Source organism: Haliotis cracherodii, unplaced genomic scaffold, assembly GCF_022045235.1.
Source record: "Haliotis cracherodii isolate W230 unplaced genomic scaffold, xgHalCrac1.p SCAF_2, whole genome shotgun sequence".
Classification (NCBI taxonomy): domain Eukaryota; kingdom Metazoa; phylum Mollusca; class Gastropoda; order Lepetellida; family Haliotidae; genus Haliotis; species Haliotis cracherodii.
In genome coordinates, this window is record NW_027266275.1 from 72,818,758 (window position 1) to 72,839,042 (window position 20,285).

The following is a 20,285-nucleotide window of genomic DNA, read 5'->3' on the forward strand; positions in this document are numbered from 1 at the left end:
GATCTTTGTTATTTCTGAACCCATTGGCATTAATACAAACTAATACACAACAGCAATTAATCACGTGTTGGTGCTAATTGTAACCTTTCTTTAGTTCATTTAATAAGTAAAAGTTCCCGATTTTTTTAAGCCATTGATGATGCTTTTACATGAAGTCATTCTATATAAAATGTTATTACGAGAATAGTTTCGTTATCACGTGATTTGCGAGACATGCGCATGAAAGGCGACATTTAACAGAAGCCAGTGGACGTAATGGGCCTGATGCCGATATCGGCCTCCAGGCAGGCCTGTCAGCATAGCTTTGAATACTGACAGAATCTGTTGATTTCGGCAATAATGATGTCTCGGCACCGGTGCTATGTAGATACTCTATTTTGAGACAATTTGAGTGTGTATTCCTCAAGCAGATTCTGTGATATACGTGCAATCTTTCCAGGGTAGGAAACTCAGCCATTTGAATTCCTTCTGAAAGGTGAGTTGCCTTGCTCTGCCGTGTTGAGGGCTTTTACTTCTGAGAATGCAATCTTACTGAAGTGAAATAGTGCATTTATATTGTTAATCATATCCAAAGGCTTTTGGGGTATAGCATTTGTTATGTTTTGAGTGTTTACAAGGCTGTTGTTGTGAAAAAAACATATGTCTGCATTTCGCAATGCGGGTAAGGTGTCGGTGAGGGGAAGGTGCCCCCTATTTTCGAGCTCAAAAGCTCAGCAAATTGGCCTCAGCTGTGTTTGCAGTATGTTGTTTAGGTAGTGATCAACTTTATTCTTGCTGTAAACATCATAACCTACTTAGATGCATTTTGGGTAATGTCAATACAAACAACATTCACTTCGAGGATCGGATCAGACAGGTCGCCATTTTTGTTATGGGCGGCCATGTTGTAGAGTGGATTGACTTCATTGAAAATTCAAGATGGCGTTTCTGCCGATGCATAGTTGGTCCGGGGCGTCTTAAACAATGTGCATAACCATTTTTGCACAATTAACTGCTATTTTATATGTTTTAGTAGGAAATATGCCGCCAAAACAACAAATCGTATAAATTTCATCCCCCGAAGCACGAGTGGCATTTTGCCAAAACCTCAAATGACCCAGACTCAGTTATGTCATGGCCACCATTGACATGGCCGAACATAAAATATCATTAGAATCGGACATAATTTTTGATGCAGAGAATTTCCTCTGATACTATGTCTTAGAAAATGAAGTAATCATAACTAGGTGACGTATCTCTTATATGTTGCCGAGTTCAGAATTGAAAATGTTTTCTTTTTTTTTCAAATGTAGAACAATGAAAATGAAAACATAATGTTTTCTTGGGGCTGACATGTACGAGTTTGGTTAATGTGACATAGAATCTAACAGGAAAGGTTAGGTAGATCTTTGTTTAGTTTTAAGATAGTTTTATTGGAAATTTATTCCAAATAATATATGTATATTGGTTAAAAAAGACCCTAACATATTTTTTTTATGTTCCTGATCAGCTTATATTTACACAGCTTTTGATTTTCTGTTTTGTTTCAGCTGTTATCCAAAGATCTTTCATCTTGCCTTGCAGTATAATCAACCTGATCCTGTTATAAGGTGATTCTTGAATAAGCTTCCTGTAGTTGAAAATGTATGTTTGATTATCTTTTCTTTTTAATTTGTATAATACATGTTCATGAATATATTAGCCGTGGGGTACATTCTTCATTATGTTAGGGTTTGGAGACTGTCAGAAAAAGCCATTCCGTTACCAGCAGTGGTATGAAGTAGAAGTTACACATTTTTAATGATCATTACACAAGATTTGGCAAGACTTCCAAATCTTGGAAATCTGCCAACTAGACTAGGATTAGTGGGAATACTTCTGGGAAGACTAGTTAAATTCTTTAATCAGACCACTTACAAAGTAATCAGATGTTTTTCTTAAAGGTGTAATTTTGATATTTCTATTTAAATTTTGGGTTGATTTTGAGTTTTAATTATGTTTTCATCATTTGCAGGGTTTAAATTCCATTGCCAAATCGGAAGATATTAGCACTGCCTTTCATATCTAATCTCAAGGTAAGTACTAGTCCAAATTGACATTGTCTGTCTCTTGGAGTATTCATAATAGCGCCTTTCTAGTTATCACAGCTTGAGTAACCTGACTGTAAAATTATAGACAATGTGTAACACAGATTGTGAGAGTACCCTGCATCTTATTTTACCAAACATCTTGGGGTAAAATTCTCAACCAGACTATTGCTGTTACCAGTTCTGTGCAATCCTATTGGCATGATACATACTATTTATTTATAGTTAACTGAAAGCAACTGCTTATTTGCAATCACTCTTTGGAACTATGTGGATATTAGTGATCTATTGTTCTTTGGCTTTTTGTGTTATCATGGCTAATTACAGATTTTGTTTTTGTTTTGCAGAACCATAATCAACAGTCATTAAGAGGTGAGTATCATGTGTGCTTTTTCAGTATAATAGTTCAGTTCAATGTAATACAGGGACAGTGCTAGGCGTGGGCAATTATTGGGTTACTAACTGCCCATATAGTACATTTTTTGATTTGACCAAACAATATGACATTTGAGAAATCATGAAATAAAAACCGAAATTTGCCATAGATGTTAAATACATATTTACTCAGGAGCTTGTAATGAGGGACCAAACCTAAAAAAACCTATCCTATTGCGTCTAACACATGTAAAAGGGACACTGGTGCCCAGTCAACTAAATGCACAGAAATCTATTGTAGGTTCAAATATCAGATAATCATTGTTTCTACCTTTGTCAGCACCACACCAATGCTGTTGGGTTTCAAGAATATGGTAAACATCCAAGAACTGCATCACTTTGGGCTTTTCTCCCACATCAAGCTAACATGATTACTGAAGCTGCGTTAAAGAAAGCGAACACCAAATAGGACAGTGACATTTGTAGACTGTTGGCCAGTGTGTTGTAGCTGTTAGCAGCACGCAGTGTGAATGATAGATATTTCATCTAGGAACAGCATATGATGCTAATTTTGTAATGCAATACAGGGTTGTATTGTATTGAGGTACAAGGGATTATTGTATGATAAAACCATCGTTTATTTGGTGTATGTTATTCAGTGTTCGAAATTAAGCATGACACTCCCAGAGTCCTTGTCATAACCCTCGTTAAAAGTTAATGATTTTAATGTCACCTAAATGAAAATGCCACAGAAGACCTCAAGAATCCTAGTTCTTCCTTAATTTCGAAACACTTTTATAAGTGGAGTCACAAGATCTATTGCAGACAAATGAGAGAATTTCTTGAGATTGTGGTTGTGTTTAATGTATTAATTGTAGCCAAGCACCCTCTAAAATGTACATAATTACTTACAATACATTTACTTAAATACACTTCCAAAGGGGCAAGAATGAAAATACTCTGTGCAAAATAAGTCCCTCAAATATTAAGGTTATCTGTTGTTGCATAGTAAATTGATTAATTTATTGTGATATAGCTGTTTTATGATATGCTAGTCTGTCCCAAAGAGACACCTGAGTTGTTTGTGGATGGTTATCATCCACTAACTTTTGACATTTTCAACTTCTCAATCTCATTGAACTGAAGTTGTTTATGAATATTTTGATTGCAGCTCCAAGTTGGGTCCCATGTATATTATCATGAATGTAGACTAACATCGTAAATGAACATATATTTACAGAAAAATGTTGTTTAAATTATAGTTATAAAATATAATAAAAAGGAGCCCAGAGACTTTCTTCAATTCCTGATACTGCAGGAATCTAGACTTGCTAAACAATATAAATTTTCATGGGCTGTATTGGATATATTTGTTTCAGGTCCTGTATGACAAACTATCATGAATGGTCAATTTCAAATTGTCTCCATCAAGAGTTTAGTTTGATTATCATGAGAACACTAATCAAAAGAAAACAAGACAAAATTGTGTGTAGCTTATGTGCAGTGTGGCCAATATGAAATTACGCAGATTTTGTTTTTTAATGTTATCACTTTTTAGAGACTGGGGTGACTTGTATTTCACTGATAACTGAAGAAGTTTTGATGCTTAGTTTTACATTATTGCATTGAATGCAATATTAAAATGAAATACCTCTTCAAGAAAATAGGAACTTTAAAAATATGAATTTTTGAACAATGATTTGTTTTCGAGTTGTTTCCCTGCTAAATGTACTAAGTTTCTGATCCTAGATAAACCACTGTCTGTACATAGATGTAGAAACCAGTGGCAACCTTTGGGCTTTGGTCATGCCTACAAGTGTGTGATATGTTTCTTCTCAAAGCCGCAAGTCATTTCGAATTGTTTCCAAAAGTATAGTTTGGTTTCCATGAAAACCCTATAAAACTATTTGAGAAATGATTTACTTAAAGACTTTGATATTTAGTACAATTAGTATCACTTTAATCATGAAATGTCAACCTCAATAGATGCTTTGCCACAGTATAAGACTAAGAGAATAATCCTTTCTCGGTTAATTAAACTTTGTGAAGCCAAAACATCTAGATCTACTGAGGTTTTTTTCCAACAGGTATTCAAAGAAACACCTTACCCCTTTCCTCCATGCAAAGAAACACAATTATCCTCACAAATTTATTACTTTTCATTTCACTTCCTATTTATGTGTTTAATATGTCAGTACACATTTTCTTTATTTTTCAGATTTCTTGATCTGCTCGCCATTGTATTTTTTGTTGTGCAAAGGTAGATATTTTAGTATATTCTATATATTGTTCTGAAGAGTTTTTGAATAATTCATGGTGATAGTAAACTTTCAAACTAGTTTGCAACTTTACGCTGATGGTGTCATGGTACCCTCAGTGTCATTAACAGAATCTCCTTTCCTTGAATTGATAATAGCTAAATATGACCTGCAAGGTATGCCATAGATTGAATCAGATTAGAGCAATAAATTTGAATTTGTCTTTTATCACAAGATGGGTTGGCTAGAAAAAAATTTAGTGAGTTTCACCTTAACGCATAACAGAATTGGATGGATGAGGGTTTTGAAAAACATAGGCCAGTTATTTCATTGTGCAAAAGTTGATAGATTGGCATGATTGTCGAACTGCTTTCATATGTTTGCATTCTACTTCAAGGGAAGGGTTCTGTGAAGAAAAAGTCTCTTTAAACAAATGACATGAGGGTTATTCTTAGTAGATGACGAGTAACCATAGTTTTCAAGTATTGGATACTATAATTTATTTTACCGGATTTAAAAAATAAATATTCTAATAGATAGTAAAGATCTCAGAGGTTTTAGCTTAGAATTAAAGATTAAAGACATCATTATATTACACTGTTATTTTTTTTTTCAGATCTCGTGGGTCCATGCCATATTCTTTCAACATTTCATTGTAAGTTGTTACTTTATGTTGAAACATTGATGTTCTCCAAGCATTTATTCATTGACCCCTGAGAAATGCACAATGCCCCCATTTCTGATAAATATGACTCGCATGACCATCAGTTTCTAACATCAGTTCCATCAATTTCACAGTTACTGCTTCTGTTAACTTGAATCATGACTATTTAGATAACGATCATGATAGCTTTGTGATTTACATTGTCTGACAAATTCTTTTTTTCCTTCCAGATTTTTGTCTAGTTCAGAACAATGCAAATTGAACCTTGCTTTGAGGTTGTGTTGTAAAGGTGAGTTATGATAGAACTAAAAATATTTTATCAGTGCTTAAATGACATGATTTTTTGTTATAGGTGCCATTGGCAATAGTTCATGTTTTTAATATATTACACTTACAAAAATTGCTCTCTCGGATAAATTAGAACTTTTGAAAATCTATGTCAGGGATTAAGGTATTGATATTATAGTTTTGCCATTAAAACCCAGCTTTAGAGTCAAGTGTTGTAACAAGGGAATAAATATAACATTTGTGTTCTTACTTGTAGCATGTTTGTCTGTATTTACATTAGTTGTTGATATTGTGAATGATATGCTATGAAATGTATTCTAAGATTTTCTTTTATCAGATTGCATTCCAAATTGAGGGCAAGCACATTGAAGCATTCTCTAGCTAAGACAAATCAGTCAAAGTGCCTAGCTCTCGGGTAAGAATCTTACTGATGCCCTCACTACATACTTTTTATGTAGATATTAGCGCTCTAGCCATACTGATAATCCTGTGTGGAGACACAGCTAGAAAGGGTCCCCAGTTTTTAGCAAGAAGCGACTCGATAAGATTGGATTGTCGGTCTTCGTGACTTAATTGTCATTGTACCCTGATTTGTGGGATGATACTCATAAGATCAGTCACTGGTTTGTTTGGGATTAAATTATTATATAGCTGTAATATTGCTGACTGTATTGTGAAAACATAACCATACATGCTGGTACCCTCAGATAAAATTTCATGACTAGCTTTTCAGACTTTTTGATCAGTTATAGAAACATACTGAACTATTTATCTACTTTGTTTTAAAGCGTTCATGCATGATCTGATCAAATTGGACTTGTATACAATAAGTCTTTGCAATGGAATTGATTTCATTTGAGGTCCATTGATTATGACCCAGAGAAGTCCCAGCCAAGTGCTAAGCTGGTTCAACACAGAACTTTTCTTTTTAAGGAAATGGGAGTTACTGAATCCTTCCAACAAAGAGGGAAGCTTACTACTTGTTTTCACAATAGCTGGTACGTTGTGGTATGGTTCATGCTTTACATTGTTTAGACTTAGATACAGGGTTATTGCTTACACTGGAAAGTTAGCTATATCAAGTATCATGGTCTTTGTTCAGTAATCTTCCATCAATTAAGTTATTGCAATATTCATGACTACTTTGAAAGTAACTTTACCTTGTGGCCTTACCTTTGTATAATAGGCAGGTAAATGGAGATGTATTTATGTCAGTCATCTTGTTTGCAGATTGAACAAATTACAATTAACTCAAGATCAATCATCGCTTGCTACAAACTACTCATTGCTCCTTATCAACGAAGTACTCACCAAGCCACGATTCCCCCCTGAGCTGGTCACAAAGACATGCAAGAAGGTAAGCAGGGTTAGAAACTAACAGTTTCAGTCCACTACTCCTTATTATGATAACAAATATCAAAACCCCTAAAAATGGCAAATGTCTTCTAGTCCTTATGATACCATTACTATTGGGCAGTTTGGCAAGGACTAGTGCCAATTTCTAAAGCAGGTAAGTCAGCTGAAGAAGTAACTGCAATTAACATTTATGTCTATCTTTCACTACCATTTTGTTTGCTTGCTTCTGTATACACCAGACTGTTAAGCAATCAAGTCAGAGATTTGTGTAGGATTTCAAATTAAGTGCCCCTGGCAGGCAAATTGGAAAACATATATCATTATTTAAGTGTAGAGGCATGTGAGCATTGCATTTAATACAGTAGTGACAAAGCCTGTTTATTTATCCTGTTATCAGTGAACTACAAGTAGCCTACACAAAGCCATATATTAAAACTATTTTTAATTTTGATGGACGTTTGCTCCAGACTTGATGCTTAATATTAGTCTCTGAGCAGGTCTAAATACATCCCTAAAGGTAAATGAACATTTGGTTTGTGGAATAATCAAATTGTGACTTGTAAAAGTATTGATACTCAAGTATTATAGGGTATTTGCTGCACTGATTACTACTCGTGAAAGTGTTGAATCATCCAGTTAGACTCTGTTCTGTACATGCAACCTATTTCGACATTAACAGTTTCATTGTTGACAACAGGGGGTAAAAAGACTGGTAATCAATGGGCGTCTTCAGCGTCAGCAGCAGGGGGACTGGGTTGGTGTGAAGAGGATGATGGTGGATGGCGTGAGGGACCACCTGCTACGGGTAGTGGTTGGACAGATCCAAGTGAGTTCTACAATAAGGCCAAAATATTTTCTTGGTTGTCAGGCATGTCCACAAAAACTGCCCTTGAAAGCATTTAAGTTCTTTCTACCCAGTACAAATTTTTGGAAATTTATTTGCCTGAGAACCAACTTTTTATTTTTAAGTCTTACCTCAAAGTGTGTTGAATATTGCTTCATTAATATTAGTTTTGCGATTAGTCTTCTGCCTCTGAGATAATAATGAATGATGTTCTAGGAAATGGTCATAGTTGGATCAAATCATTTGTGGATGCAAGGCTTTTGGAAATAGTGAATGAAAACATCCCTTACCTCAAACAGTAATGTGTTTGAGTGAGAATCCCGCTTGACGTAAATTAATTCTATCATCCCTTAAGGAAATATAGTCCTATTTTGTCTCTGTAAGGTCCAGCTGCAAACGACAGAGGTCAGAATATAGGAACCTGGCACAATCCTTCCAAGGACTGTGAGTGGAGCCAAAGCTCAAGTGTTAATAGTGTCATTGTGGATTCCTCAGATAAAGAAGCTTGGCCGTCCATTGGGAACTCTGAAACTGCGGGCTCTGATGCAGGAGATGATGCTGCATCTGTCAAGTCCGGATCTGTGATATCTAGCTCAAGTAGCCATGGTCAAAATCAGGAGACCAATCAGGGGTTAAGTGCCATGCAGAGTCAAAGTGCTTCCAATCCATGGGGAGCCAATTCCACACTTGGTGGACTTGAATCAAATCCTTGGGGGATCAGGGATCCTCCCAATTCCTCTGCTGCCAATATGAATCCTATGAATTGGGGTTCAAGTAATCCGCATCCAAGTCTTTCTATGAACAACCAAGGACATAATATGCAAGTTGGTACCAGCATGGCTGGTAGTGATACTCTATCAAATTCTATGAACTCAAACTCCTCCACTTCCCGTTCAGGATGGGGGATGGGTGCCCCAGGCCAGGGTAGCCCAAGACCACAGAATTCCATGCAAATGCAAACCTCAAATGGCAACAATATGCATGGTTTGATGCTTAGCAGTAGCGGTGCTCAACAAAGTGGACCTCCAGTGAGTGGCAATCAGACAGGGCCTTCAAATAATCAAACTCCATGGCAGGGTAGTAGTGGGTCTGGTATGTTTGGTGGCATGACTACGTATTCCAAACCCCACGAGTCTGGCTGGAATAATCCAACAAGTGCTGTGATGAACAATTGTGGGAAAGATAACAGTGGCAATAATGGTGGCCCGGATGGTGCGGGCAACGGCTCCAGCATGTGGGGCACACCAGACGCGGCCCCTAAGTCTGGCTTTTTGGGAAGTAGTGGGTGGGGAGAGTCCCTACCTCCCACTCCACAGTCAGCAACCCAGTGGGACAATAATTCTAAGTCACAATGGGGGGACAACCCCAATGGTGCAGCCAATAGTCAGGGATCAGGCAATACAACTGAGTTCATCTCATGGGCTCAAGCTGCATGCAAGGGCTTAACCCCAGGCAGCGGCAATTCAGGGACCGGGCAACCCTCTGCTGCTGATGCAGCCGCCCAATCAGGACAAGTTGCTGATGATTTCATCAGACAGGCCATTGAGAACCATGATGGGTGGGGGGCGAAACCTGTCAAACAGGATACAGCCTGGGATGTCTCAGAATCACCAAAGACCAAACGCAAATTTTCTACCGATAGTGGTGGTGGAGCTTCCAATGTGTGGAACAATAATAATGGAACGGCAATCTGGGAAGCTAGTCGTGACAGTAGCTCTGGAGGTAATGGAGGAAATGGTGGCAATGGTGGTGGCGGCGGTGGCTGGAATGGTGCATCAGGTGGATCTCAGTGGCAAAACGAGAATGATTCCAATACTTGGAATGGCCCACCAAATAAGCCTGGAGCTGATAACCAATGGGGTGGTAACGGCGGAGGAAACGGTGTTGGCAGTGGCGTTGGCGTTGGCGTTGGTGGAAATAGTGGCCTTGGTGGAAATGGTGGCCTTGGTGGAAATGGCCTTGGTGGAAACAGTGCTGGCAATGTTGGAGTTGGTAATGTTGGAGTTGGTGGAAATGGTGCTGGCAATGGAGGTGGAAGTTCTGACAAAACCATTGGTACCTGGGGCGGAGGCTCGGAAACCTCAAGTATGTGGGGTAACAAGACCGAGACAGGATCTTGGGGATCTTCAGGTCAGGATCGCGATCGTGGATCTGGGTCCCAGTGGGGAGATAATCAAGATTCTCAAGGAGGCTGGGAAGATGCAGCAATGCAGCGTCGGCGTGTTGATAATGGTACAGGTTATTGGGGCGAGCCACAGATTCAGCGCCCACAAGGCTGGAACAGTCAACCAAGTACCCCAGCAACTCCCCTGACCCCACGGCCCAAGCCTGAACAGCCTGAGTCTTGGAACAAAGGAGCACCTGTCCAAGTTCCGCCACCAGCACCGACAGGTGGAATGGGTGGTGGTGGAATGGGTGGTGGCGGAATGGGTGGCGGCGGAATGGGTGGCGGCGGAATGGGTGGCGGCGGAATGGGCGGCGGCGGAATGGGCGGCGGCGGAATGGGCGGCGGTGGAAATGTTGGAGTTGGCAACCCACCGAAGGCCTCTGGATGGGGTGACCTCTCAAACTCCAACATGAAGGTTGATGATGGAACCAGTATTTGGGCAGCTAATGCCCAGCAGCAGGTTAGTGTTCATTTTGTTAGCCGAAATCACTGTTAGGTAATACAAGTATAAGAGAGCAATTTTATCAGCATTAGCCCTGAGGGTATTTTACCTTTGTGGACATTTCATTACATAGTGTAATTATCTTTTTTTCATGGAATTATTTTCTTTGTATTATTCCCTCAGGATACCAACTTGTGGTTCTGTTGAAGAAACACTATCCAATCTTCAAGTGCTGTGTCTGATGCTTTTAAAATAAAATACCTTTGATTGTTGAATAGCTTATCAACATAATGATATACCCTACCTTGTGTTCCAGGCCCGAGCTGGAGGTTGGGGTGACCCAGGGAGTCAGTGGAATCCCACACCTGGTGCCAAGCCAAAATCCCTATCTACCTCGAGTTGGGGCGGAGACGGCGGTGGAGGTGGTGACCAGAGCTGGAACCTGAGAAAGGTTTGCTACGTTTCCTGTATTGCCCTTATCACTATTGGTTAATGCCCATTGTGCTTGCAGACACGAGTGCATTGTGGCGGGTGTTGTAGCTGCTTCTCAGTTGATTGTTGTCCGACTCGGCCTCCCTCACAGCTGGGCAGGTGTAGCATGGAGACAGCATGGGAAGACCGTGCACAGCCCGTCTTACTTGCATGTCCCCGTGTTCCACCAAGTCTTCATTGGATATTTGAAAATTTGGAAATTTTGGAAACAATTTTTGTTTTGGAGTTAAATATATTATGGTCATGAATAGTCTAATGGTCATGTGCACAGTTGTCTTTTCATCATTTCATTTGCATGCTATTATCATTCATTTGTTATGTTTATATTAATCATTTAGTTCATCTGTACATCATCAGTCCACCTGATCATTCAGATGGGTTAATGCCGTGGGATGTCGTCAGTCATGTGAAAATCATTTCATCTTAATTTGCTCATTGAAATGGTCTCCTCAATATTCGTTCTCTTGAAGAGGTTTGCCAGGAAATTGAACTAATTAACATGTACAACATAACTTAAGTCAATATTCCAAAAAATCCACATAAATAACAGTTTGCTCACAGTAATGAAAAGATAAAATCATTGACAGATTGTTTTGGTAAAAAGATACAAAGCTTGAAATACTTTGCCCTGATTGCCTTCAGGATGATTTCATAAAGTATATCCATGTTATTCATGCTATTTTTTTACTGTGATTTTAATGTGGTATCTAGATAAACATTAGAAATCAGCACTTATCTTATTGTCCCAACTTTTTTTCTGAATGACTATATCATAGGACTTGAAGAAATGGCTAAAATTCTGAAGGTTTTCCTGTATAATATATTCATGGGTTAACAGCTGTTAAATGTTCTTTTGGACTTAAAGAATTGTTCACTCATTTGTGATACAATAAGCTGTTTATATGAAAGAAATGTAAATTGGGGGTTAAGTTTTAGTTTTGTGAATGTCCTAGTAACCAAATCACATGGCAGCAGTACAGAAAATGAGCAATGCATTTGTTAGAAACTGTGACCACTGTGGATTCTTGTGTTTAAAAGTGTTCCTACAGTTTGAATTTCCAGTCAATAACCCATATACCTTTCAGTCTACATTGATGTTTTGTCACAAATATATTAGCCTGAAAAATGTTGAGATAAGAGCATCCTTCATTCATTGCCAGGCATTAACTAATACTCTTTCTCCATAATATAGCATTAGTGCTAATACTCTAACTCCTCATGAGGCATCACATACCTGAATACCTCAACATTGGTGTCAAGGGAATTAGTTCTAGATTGTGGACATCTTCAGTTTGTTTGCTCTTGTCCCAGTTCATTGTTCTGAGCACCCTCTATACAGGTTCATGTGACGTTTTCATGACTCTGGACATCTTATGTTTATGGCTTAAATCATCCTTACATTTGTGGCTTAGTATTATTCATACTAGATTTAGGTCAACTGTGCACATGGTTAAATCTGGTAAACTGTTACTCGACACTTGAGTGAAGCATCAGTCTGTCTTCTTTCTCTCTTCCCTGTCCCTCCTCTTCCTCCGCCCTCCCTGCCTGTGCTGCTCCCCACCCCCCTTGGATTGCGGCCAACACTTGTATGTTGCTGATGGTGATTCTTGCAGCCGGGCTGGCCAGATGAGAATGCAAGCAATTCAGGCAATGTGTGGGGTGGTGAAACCGAGGTGGGATATTGGAATGACATTTCACAAGAAAATAGTACATGGAGCAGTGCCCCTGGCTGGAAAACCAAAAAGAATCTGGTGAAGGTATACTATCCCTGGAAAATGTGGGCACCATGAGACCCCGTCACTTCCGACACCGTCCTTGTTCTAGCTCACACTAGCATAGCTGCCTGCAGCTCAAGTTGTACTGCCAGTACACTAGTCACAAGGCTCACCTTTACCATCATTTTGTTACATGCTAGATTGCTTGTAGTACAAATCTTACAGAAGTCATTTCATGCCTTTTGTAAGGTCTTAATGCTCATCCGTTCTTTGTTTGCAAATGAAATGAATAGTTAATGCTTTGTATTTTTCTCTAATCTTTAATGTTTTTTTCATTTTTGACACTGAGGCAACCATTTCTATTTCCCAAAATCATTTTAATAAGTTAAGTAAAGGTAATGTTGCTGTGTTGGGGTGAACATGTTAACTAACTGCAGTGTTATAGTTTGGTTTAATTTTGTTCCTCCCTGTCATCCCAGTTGTATGGGACAACAGTGATTGAAGTGGCCCTCCTGTGCCAGGGATAACATTGGAGCTTGCAACATCGCACAATGTACAGTGTCTCTCTTGCTATTATGCTAACATGATACATATATCTGTCTGCACGTTCTAACCCACATTTATTGTTCATGCTTTGTCATAATTTTTTTTTTATCAGCACATTGCTCATGCATTTCATCTTTTACGGAAATGAAAATTGATGTTACATGTTCAATTACAGTTGAAAAACGATTGATTATTGATTTGTTAAGTTGTTTTGTAGCATACTTTCATAAAGTGTTTTGTTTTGTAAGCATTTCTATTTTGTGAAATGATTGAATCATGGAACAGTTTTTCAGTAGTTCACAATTATTATGTCCTGGGCTTTCTTACAGGGTCCTAACAAATTCCCCACCGGCAACAATCATCATCCCCAGATGAGAAGCAAATTGCTACAACAGCTGATGGATATGGGTTTCAAAGTAGGTGTTCTCTTCCTGACATGTGCTTAATGAAATTCACTAAGATTAGCCATAGTGATATAGGTATCAAGTTGTTTGTCCAAATGGTTATTAGTAATGTTATGTCAGGGCATCTTTGAGAATAGTTGTGCCATTGTTTGACAAGGAATTTCATACCAAGTATCTTTGTGTAAAGGCAGACTTAATTAGCTCAGTTCATACTAGGGGTGGGGGGCTCTTGAATTGAAAAGAGCTTTTAGAGACAGGTAATGTCTTATTACACAAAATAATATCGTGATACCAGGATGTATTTTCAAAGTTTGAGCTAGTTTAGCAACATAATCTCTGGACTTTTAATTTTATGTATAGTCACAAAAAAGTAACTAGTATATTGATTTATGGCGGTGGGACAGGCTAGTGGTTTAAGCTTATGCCAAAAGCCTGGGTTAGATTCCCCACTTTGTTACAATATGTGAAGCCCATTGCTGGTGTTCTCCACCATGATATTGTTGGACGAATGCTGAAAATGGTGTAAAACTTTACTCACTTGCTCACTTTATGTATAGTTACCAATACTCTATTTGTATGGAAATTGTATTTGAAAGCCTCATCTATTGTTACTTACTGTTATATCAAGAAGAGATTTGTTTAGGTATTCATAAGATGTACAGAAATTTGATGTAATTTACTTCTGTTTTAACCGAACAACCCATCTATCATTTTTTTACAGAAGGAAGAAGCTCAGAATGCCTTGATTAGCAATAACATGAATGTTGAAAGTGCCCTGGGTAAGTAGCTATGTCTTGGAATCCTTTACATTTGGATTCATAATTGGGTAGTTTTTAAAAATTCTTTGGGCCTGTTGGCAAAGGTCTCATTTGTCATGCTGAAGCCCCGGTTCAATGCCCCACATGGGTATCAGGGTTGGAACTAAACTCAAAAGCTTGACGAGCTTGATTTAAAGAAAAAATGCCCTTGTGATGTTTAAACAATGGGGAAATTTGTACCAGCCCACTAGAATTTGTACTAGCCCCAGTCTAGCAGGATAGTGTTCAGTTCTAACCCTGGTGTATGATGTGGGAAGCCAACTCCTGATGACCCTGTTGTAATATGGTTGGAATATTGCTATGAGCAACATAGAACCCTATGAACTAAAAAATACTTTCGTATAGCATTGCATGTGTTCGCCATGATTACAGTGAAGGAAGTTCTTGGTGTTATCCATGCACATACCCCATGGTACATTCCAGCTTGGACAGTAATTTCAACATCTGAGAAGGTAATACTTTTGTTTCAGCTGATCTAATGGCCAACAAGAAGGATGCCGACATGGATGTGTTCATGCCAAATAGTGCAAAACCCCGAATGCCTGGCATGATGCCTGACAATACCATGGTTAACGATGACATATCAGATACTCAGTCTGAGAGCAATCCACATGTGCCTAACATTAACATGCAAAATACTCCCTTTCAAAATGCTCAAGTACCAAATCAGCCATTTGTGACCATATATGACCGGTCTAAATCGGGACCTAGTCTGCCCCCATCTAGTCTGAATCCAAATAACCCCAGTATTAATCCACAATCATTGCAACAAAAACTCATGCAGCATAAGCGTCAACAACAGCAACAGAACCAGTCTATGAATTCAATGAGTCCCACCCAAGGTCCTCTGACCCGAGGACAGCTGCCGAACACACAGGTGATGCAGCAACAGATGGCGCAGCAGCAGATTCTGCAACAACTGCGACTGGCAGTACAGTCTGGCCTCATCAGCCCTCAGCTCTTGAACCAGCAACTGCCACACAACATCCTGGTGCTCCTGCAACAACTGCTACAGCTGCAGAATGTCCTGCAGCAGCTTGTTAACAAGCAACAGTTCCTCCAGCAGAACAAGATGATGAACATGATACAACGGCAACAGGTGGAACAGCTGGCAGTCATGATCAACAATATCAAACAGCAGATACTGCAGCTGCAGAAGCAGCTTTCTCAGGCACAGCAGATCCTGCTCAAAAATCCCGGTGGGGCTGTAGGGGCCGGAGGTCCCATGGCTCAAGCTCCAGCGGCAGGCCCACATATTCAAGACTCAGTTGATAACATGATGCCCATTCAGAATGAGCTCGAGAAACTTGCCATCAATCCACCTCAAGTGCAACAAACGTCCCGCCTTAACCAGTGGAAGCGCCAAACCCCAGACAAAGAAACCGCTGGTGAAGTTGGAGAAAACCTCAATAAAGCTGTTGGAAGCAAACCTCTCCAGCAGTCACAAAATGGCCCGCCTCTGGGGCCATTCTCTGATCTCAGTGGCCTAAATATCAGTGGTGATACTACTTGGTCTACACAAGCAACCACCTCGTCTCAGAATTGGCCTTCTACTAGTTCTGGTGGAACCACATCACAAGCCGAGACAAAAGAGAGCTCTGAAAACAAAGAATCTCACCCACCAATTACCACATCCAGCACTCCGACAATCAGTATGACAGACATCATCCCTGAGTTTGTTCCTGGCAAACCATGGCAGGGGCTCACTAAGAGTGTTGAAGATGATCCCCATATCACACCAGGAAGTATTTCCAGGTCGCTAAGTGTCAATGTTGTGAAGGATGACTACCTGAATAACTTGGCGACAAGCATCAAGACCAGCCCTATAGTGGCTGCTGACTCGTCCACCACTTGGAGCATGAAAGGAAGCCACATCTCCACCACAAGTTCGTCCAAACCCTGGTCCACATCTGAATCAACAACGCCCTCCATGTCTGATGTATGGAGCATGCCTCCAAAGAACCGCCCTCCCCCTGGCCTCATGGCGCACAAGTCCCACCACTGGCCTGCTGGTGTCAACAGACAGAACTCCTGGGCTGGCAGGACAGACAACTCAGCATTTACTCCAGGTAATCTTTATTCCTCTATTCACTTGGTGATGGGTATCAAGCTTCTGCTTCCTGGACTAACTGCAAACCTTCATGTGACTTGTATTTGTTCACGTCAAGGTTTAAGCCCTTTTTTAGCAATGCTATTTAATAGTTCTCTTTTCAAACCTTAATCTTTCAATTATAACATTCAACATCTATGTGAGCTGTTTTGAAGGTAAGAAAAACATTTTGGACTTTGGTATAACTTTCTTTTGCTTCATAAGTATGTGAATTTTATCCACAAATGCACCTAGTGGACTATTTATGCGATCTGATATTTGCCACCAGTGATGCCTGATTATAACTACCACCACTTTTAACTACCTTTCTGCTTGTACCACCCCAATAGTCCCCCTCTGCCTTCTCATCTCTGACATTGACACTTGCTGTCGGTCGGTCGGTGCAAGCTAGAGTGGGGTATGCCTAGTGGACCAACCAGTGTAATGGTGGAGACTATCGGGGCGGGTGGGCCTGCTGCTCTGTATATTTGGCAAAGCTTTGCAAATTGCTGTGAGACAAAATCTTATTGTGGGTTAGAGGTGATTGGTGCTGTCTTGTGAAGCTTTTGACCTCTTGTCTTACAGTGAACGCTCAAGGTTGGGATGGGAGAACCCCTAATACCTCCACTTGGCTGGTCCTAAGGAACCTCACTCCACAGGTAGTAGTTGTCTTGTAGTCTTTAACTTGGTCACAACTTGCATGCCAGGCTGGGATATGAATCATTAACTATCATGCCATTGGTCCGTTCGTTACCTGTCCCAAGTCCATCTAGCCTGGTTACTGCAATCTTTTAACCATAGTTCCATCCCACAATACCAGCTGTGTCCATATTGCATGCTCCATTCTCAACTTCTTCACATTTTGCTGCCTAGTGCTTGCTAGAGGTAAAATACAGCTTTCTATTCTAATTGGCTGCTAAAATAGTGCATTAGTTACTTTAATTAGGAAATTGAGCTGCAATATTTGGAGATGGCTGTTGTGGGCTTAGTCAACTTTCACATAGTATCTTAGCTTGCTTAATCCACACTTCATCAGCTTTTAAGTTGGGATTTGGAAGTTCTTTTTATATTTTTGTTTTCATGCATACATTTAATGATACTTTAATTGGTAATCAGTCCAAATGCTTTTTTGCCACAGTGTTGGCGTATGAAGTCTTTGATTTTGTCTTGCTTGGGGTTTGTCCCTTACAATTAAAATAAATGTTCCTTTTCAGATTGATGGTTCCACACTTCGTACTCTGTGCCAACAACATGGCCCACTGCGTCTGTTCCACCTTAATCTCAGTCAAGGACAGGCAGTGGTCTGCTACAATTCCAAGGATGAAGCCATTAAAGCTCAAAAAGCACTTAATACTTGCGTTCTTGGCAACACCACCATTCTCGCTGAATTCTTGTCTGACCAAGAGTGTGCTCATTTCCTGGATCAGCATAGCAATTCATCCAACAACCCTAGTCAGTGGTCACAAGGCCAACAGGTGTCCAACTTCCAGCCATTGCAGCAAGCACCCCCTGGCCAGCCTGCCGTACAACGCTCCACACAGCCGTCCTCCGCTGCTAACCCTGGGTACTACCGCAGCGAGTCCACAACTCCGTGGAGTGCCATGCCAAGTCGTGGAGGCATGGGAGGGGGACAGCCTGGTCCCGGCAACATGTGGAGCTCAAGCTTGTGGGGGGGAGGGGCAGTAGAGGATCATAATTCCAACCCTTTCCTTAGCAATATATTGGGAGGGGAATCCATGTAAATATCAAACAAATCTTTAATATATAGAGATATATTATTACACTGAAACCTGCCGGAACCAAATCTAATCTGGGACCTCTACCAAGATTTTTGTCAATTCACTGGTTGTTGGTAGTCTGTTTAAATGATTAAATGTTGATGACTCGTGATATGGTCAGTATTCCAGTAGTGTGTTTCCAGGACAATCAAATATGGGTTGGGCAGGTTTCTGGCTTGTTTGTTGACATGGTTTCCCAGTTTCCCATCATGTGATTGATCTCTTGTTGTACGCGGGTTAGCTAGCTAATGCAGGTGGGTGCCGTCGCCAACGACGCAAGTTAGTTACTGCTTCTATGTGTTCCATGGACCATCACTTGTGCTCTGAGAGCTGCTACCCTGCTGCCTACCCTCCCTAGTGCTAAACAGCGTGCAATTAGTGGTGCTCACTGCTTCATGTATAGCACAGAGTTTATTTTTTGTACTTCAAGTGAAGTATTAAGTCTTTCAGAATTCCCAAATTGTCTTGTCATGTGGGTGTACAGCCTCAGCAAGCAAGTGGGCCTACTAATAATTGGGCTGGAGGGAGGGCGGGGGAAAGGGAGGGTTCAAAGCCTTTTATACAAGTTAACCTCAAGTCTTTATTTGTGAATGTATGAAAATACTGTTTATGTATAGGCCATTCATGACTGATGTCAAATCGAATCTTACTTGTAATGCAGCAACAATGAGTGCAAATATGTTTTCCTTTAATTACACTTGATTGGTGGTGTAATATTTTTTTTTCTTGTTTGAATTGGAATCTGTCAGTTGGCAGGAAAAATACAACCTGTGATACTGAAGTCTCATATGTGTGTCTGTTGTCCAGTTGTGTGATTGAATCAGGATAGAAGTGCATTCTAGTGCTGTTGATAATTCTTCCAAGAAATAAATGATATTGGGCATAACGAATCATCTTGGATGATTGATTGGGTTAGCCATTTTATATAATATGCCACCTGAACTGCTGTATTGTCTGTAATAGTCCTTATTCCCGCCCATACTTGGAGAAAAAAAAATGAAAAAAAAGAGAGAAAAACTATGAAAAAAAACACAAAAAAACAAACAAAATATAAAAATATAAAAAGAAAAAAAGACAAAAGAAAAAGACCAAAAAAAAAAATACCTCCCAAAAATAGAAAAGAAATGTGCATCCTAAATCCACAAATTTAATTTAAGATTTTTAATTATTTGTCCTTAATATTATCAGTGATCTGGCATTTATGGGCTTGAGAGTCCAGCACGCCGTGGCAGCAGGTAGACACAGGATGCAGTGCAAAAAAAAAATACTTAAGTGAAAAAAAATGGAAAAAAAGAAATACAAAGAAAAAATGAAAAAAAAAACCAAACAAAAAAAACAAAAAAAGAAGAAAAAAAGAAACAAAACAAAAAAAACAATATAAAGAGAAAAAAATACCAAAAAAAAATTACTGTATCTATATAAATGCTATATAAGCACACTGTGATTACTTCCAGGCAGGGCACCGTGTGTTCCAAAGTGCTGCTATTACAGACAGTATGGTTCTTTATTATTATAATTATTATTAATGTATGATGCCTCTTGTGTTTTCCGAACTCAGTACTTACTGCATTTTTATTGTGACCAAGAAGAGATATAGATCACAATCTGCCAAAGCACAGGTATCCTAGGATTGGGCAGCTTTTATCAGTACAAGTGATAGGAGAATTTTTGACATGACATGTATATTGTGCTCGTAGCTTGCTTGAATTGTATTCTGAATAAAGTCTTTATTCAAGTCAATTTTATGTTGCTTTGTTCTGATGCATCAGTTAAAATAGGGAGTTCCCCTGAGGCATGAATAGTGCATTGTTTTCGACAGAATTTGACAAGGTACCTAGGAACAGTTAAGATGACATAATCAATATTCAATTAATGGACAAAAACTTGCATTAGCATTATATGATTAATGTTGATTGGTGAACAAGAGGGAGCCTGCAACAAACAATGGAAAGACAATATTCAACAGGGACAAGCTGCCAATCC

At 39.5% G+C, this 20,285-nt stretch overlaps 2 protein-coding genes across 7 annotated transcripts in view; one reads left to right on the forward strand and one right to left on the reverse strand.

Moving 5' to 3' along the window:
• LOC139469610 (uncharacterized) overlaps nucleotides 1-20,285 on the reverse strand; it is a 447,403-nt gene that overhangs the window by 223,789 nt on the left and 203,329 nt on the right. The gene's annotated exons all lie outside the window — the stretch shown is intronic.
• Nucleotides 239-20,272, forward strand: LOC139468496 (trinucleotide repeat-containing gene 6C protein-like). 6 transcript variants are annotated; one of them, XM_071250483.1, is made up of 19 exons: nucleotides 239-475; nucleotides 1,530-1,623; nucleotides 1,994-2,054; nucleotides 2,414-2,438; nucleotides 4,660-4,701; nucleotides 5,316-5,354; nucleotides 5,594-5,652; nucleotides 5,989-6,066; nucleotides 6,585-6,649; nucleotides 6,882-7,008; nucleotides 7,705-7,833; nucleotides 8,236-10,478; nucleotides 10,777-10,911; nucleotides 12,566-12,709; nucleotides 13,543-13,629; nucleotides 14,339-14,396; nucleotides 14,906-16,504; nucleotides 17,110-17,183; nucleotides 17,739-20,272. In XM_071250483.1, the coding sequence occupies exons 10-19, from the start codon at nucleotides 6,999-7,001 to the stop codon at nucleotides 18,264-18,266; spliced, it is 5,007 nt and encodes a 1,668-aa protein (XP_071106584.1). In that variant the 5' UTR covers nucleotides 239-475; nucleotides 1,530-1,623; nucleotides 1,994-2,054; nucleotides 2,414-2,438; nucleotides 4,660-4,701; nucleotides 5,316-5,354; nucleotides 5,594-5,652; nucleotides 5,989-6,066; nucleotides 6,585-6,649; nucleotides 6,882-6,998; the 3' UTR covers nucleotides 18,267-20,272. The 6 variants fall into 6 exon arrangements, with proteins under 6 accessions (XP_071106584.1, XP_071106582.1, XP_071106585.1 ...); XM_071250481.1 differs by having other exon boundaries at nucleotides 1,530-1,589; XM_071250484.1 differs by having other exon boundaries at nucleotides 1,530-1,589; nucleotides 8,347-10,478.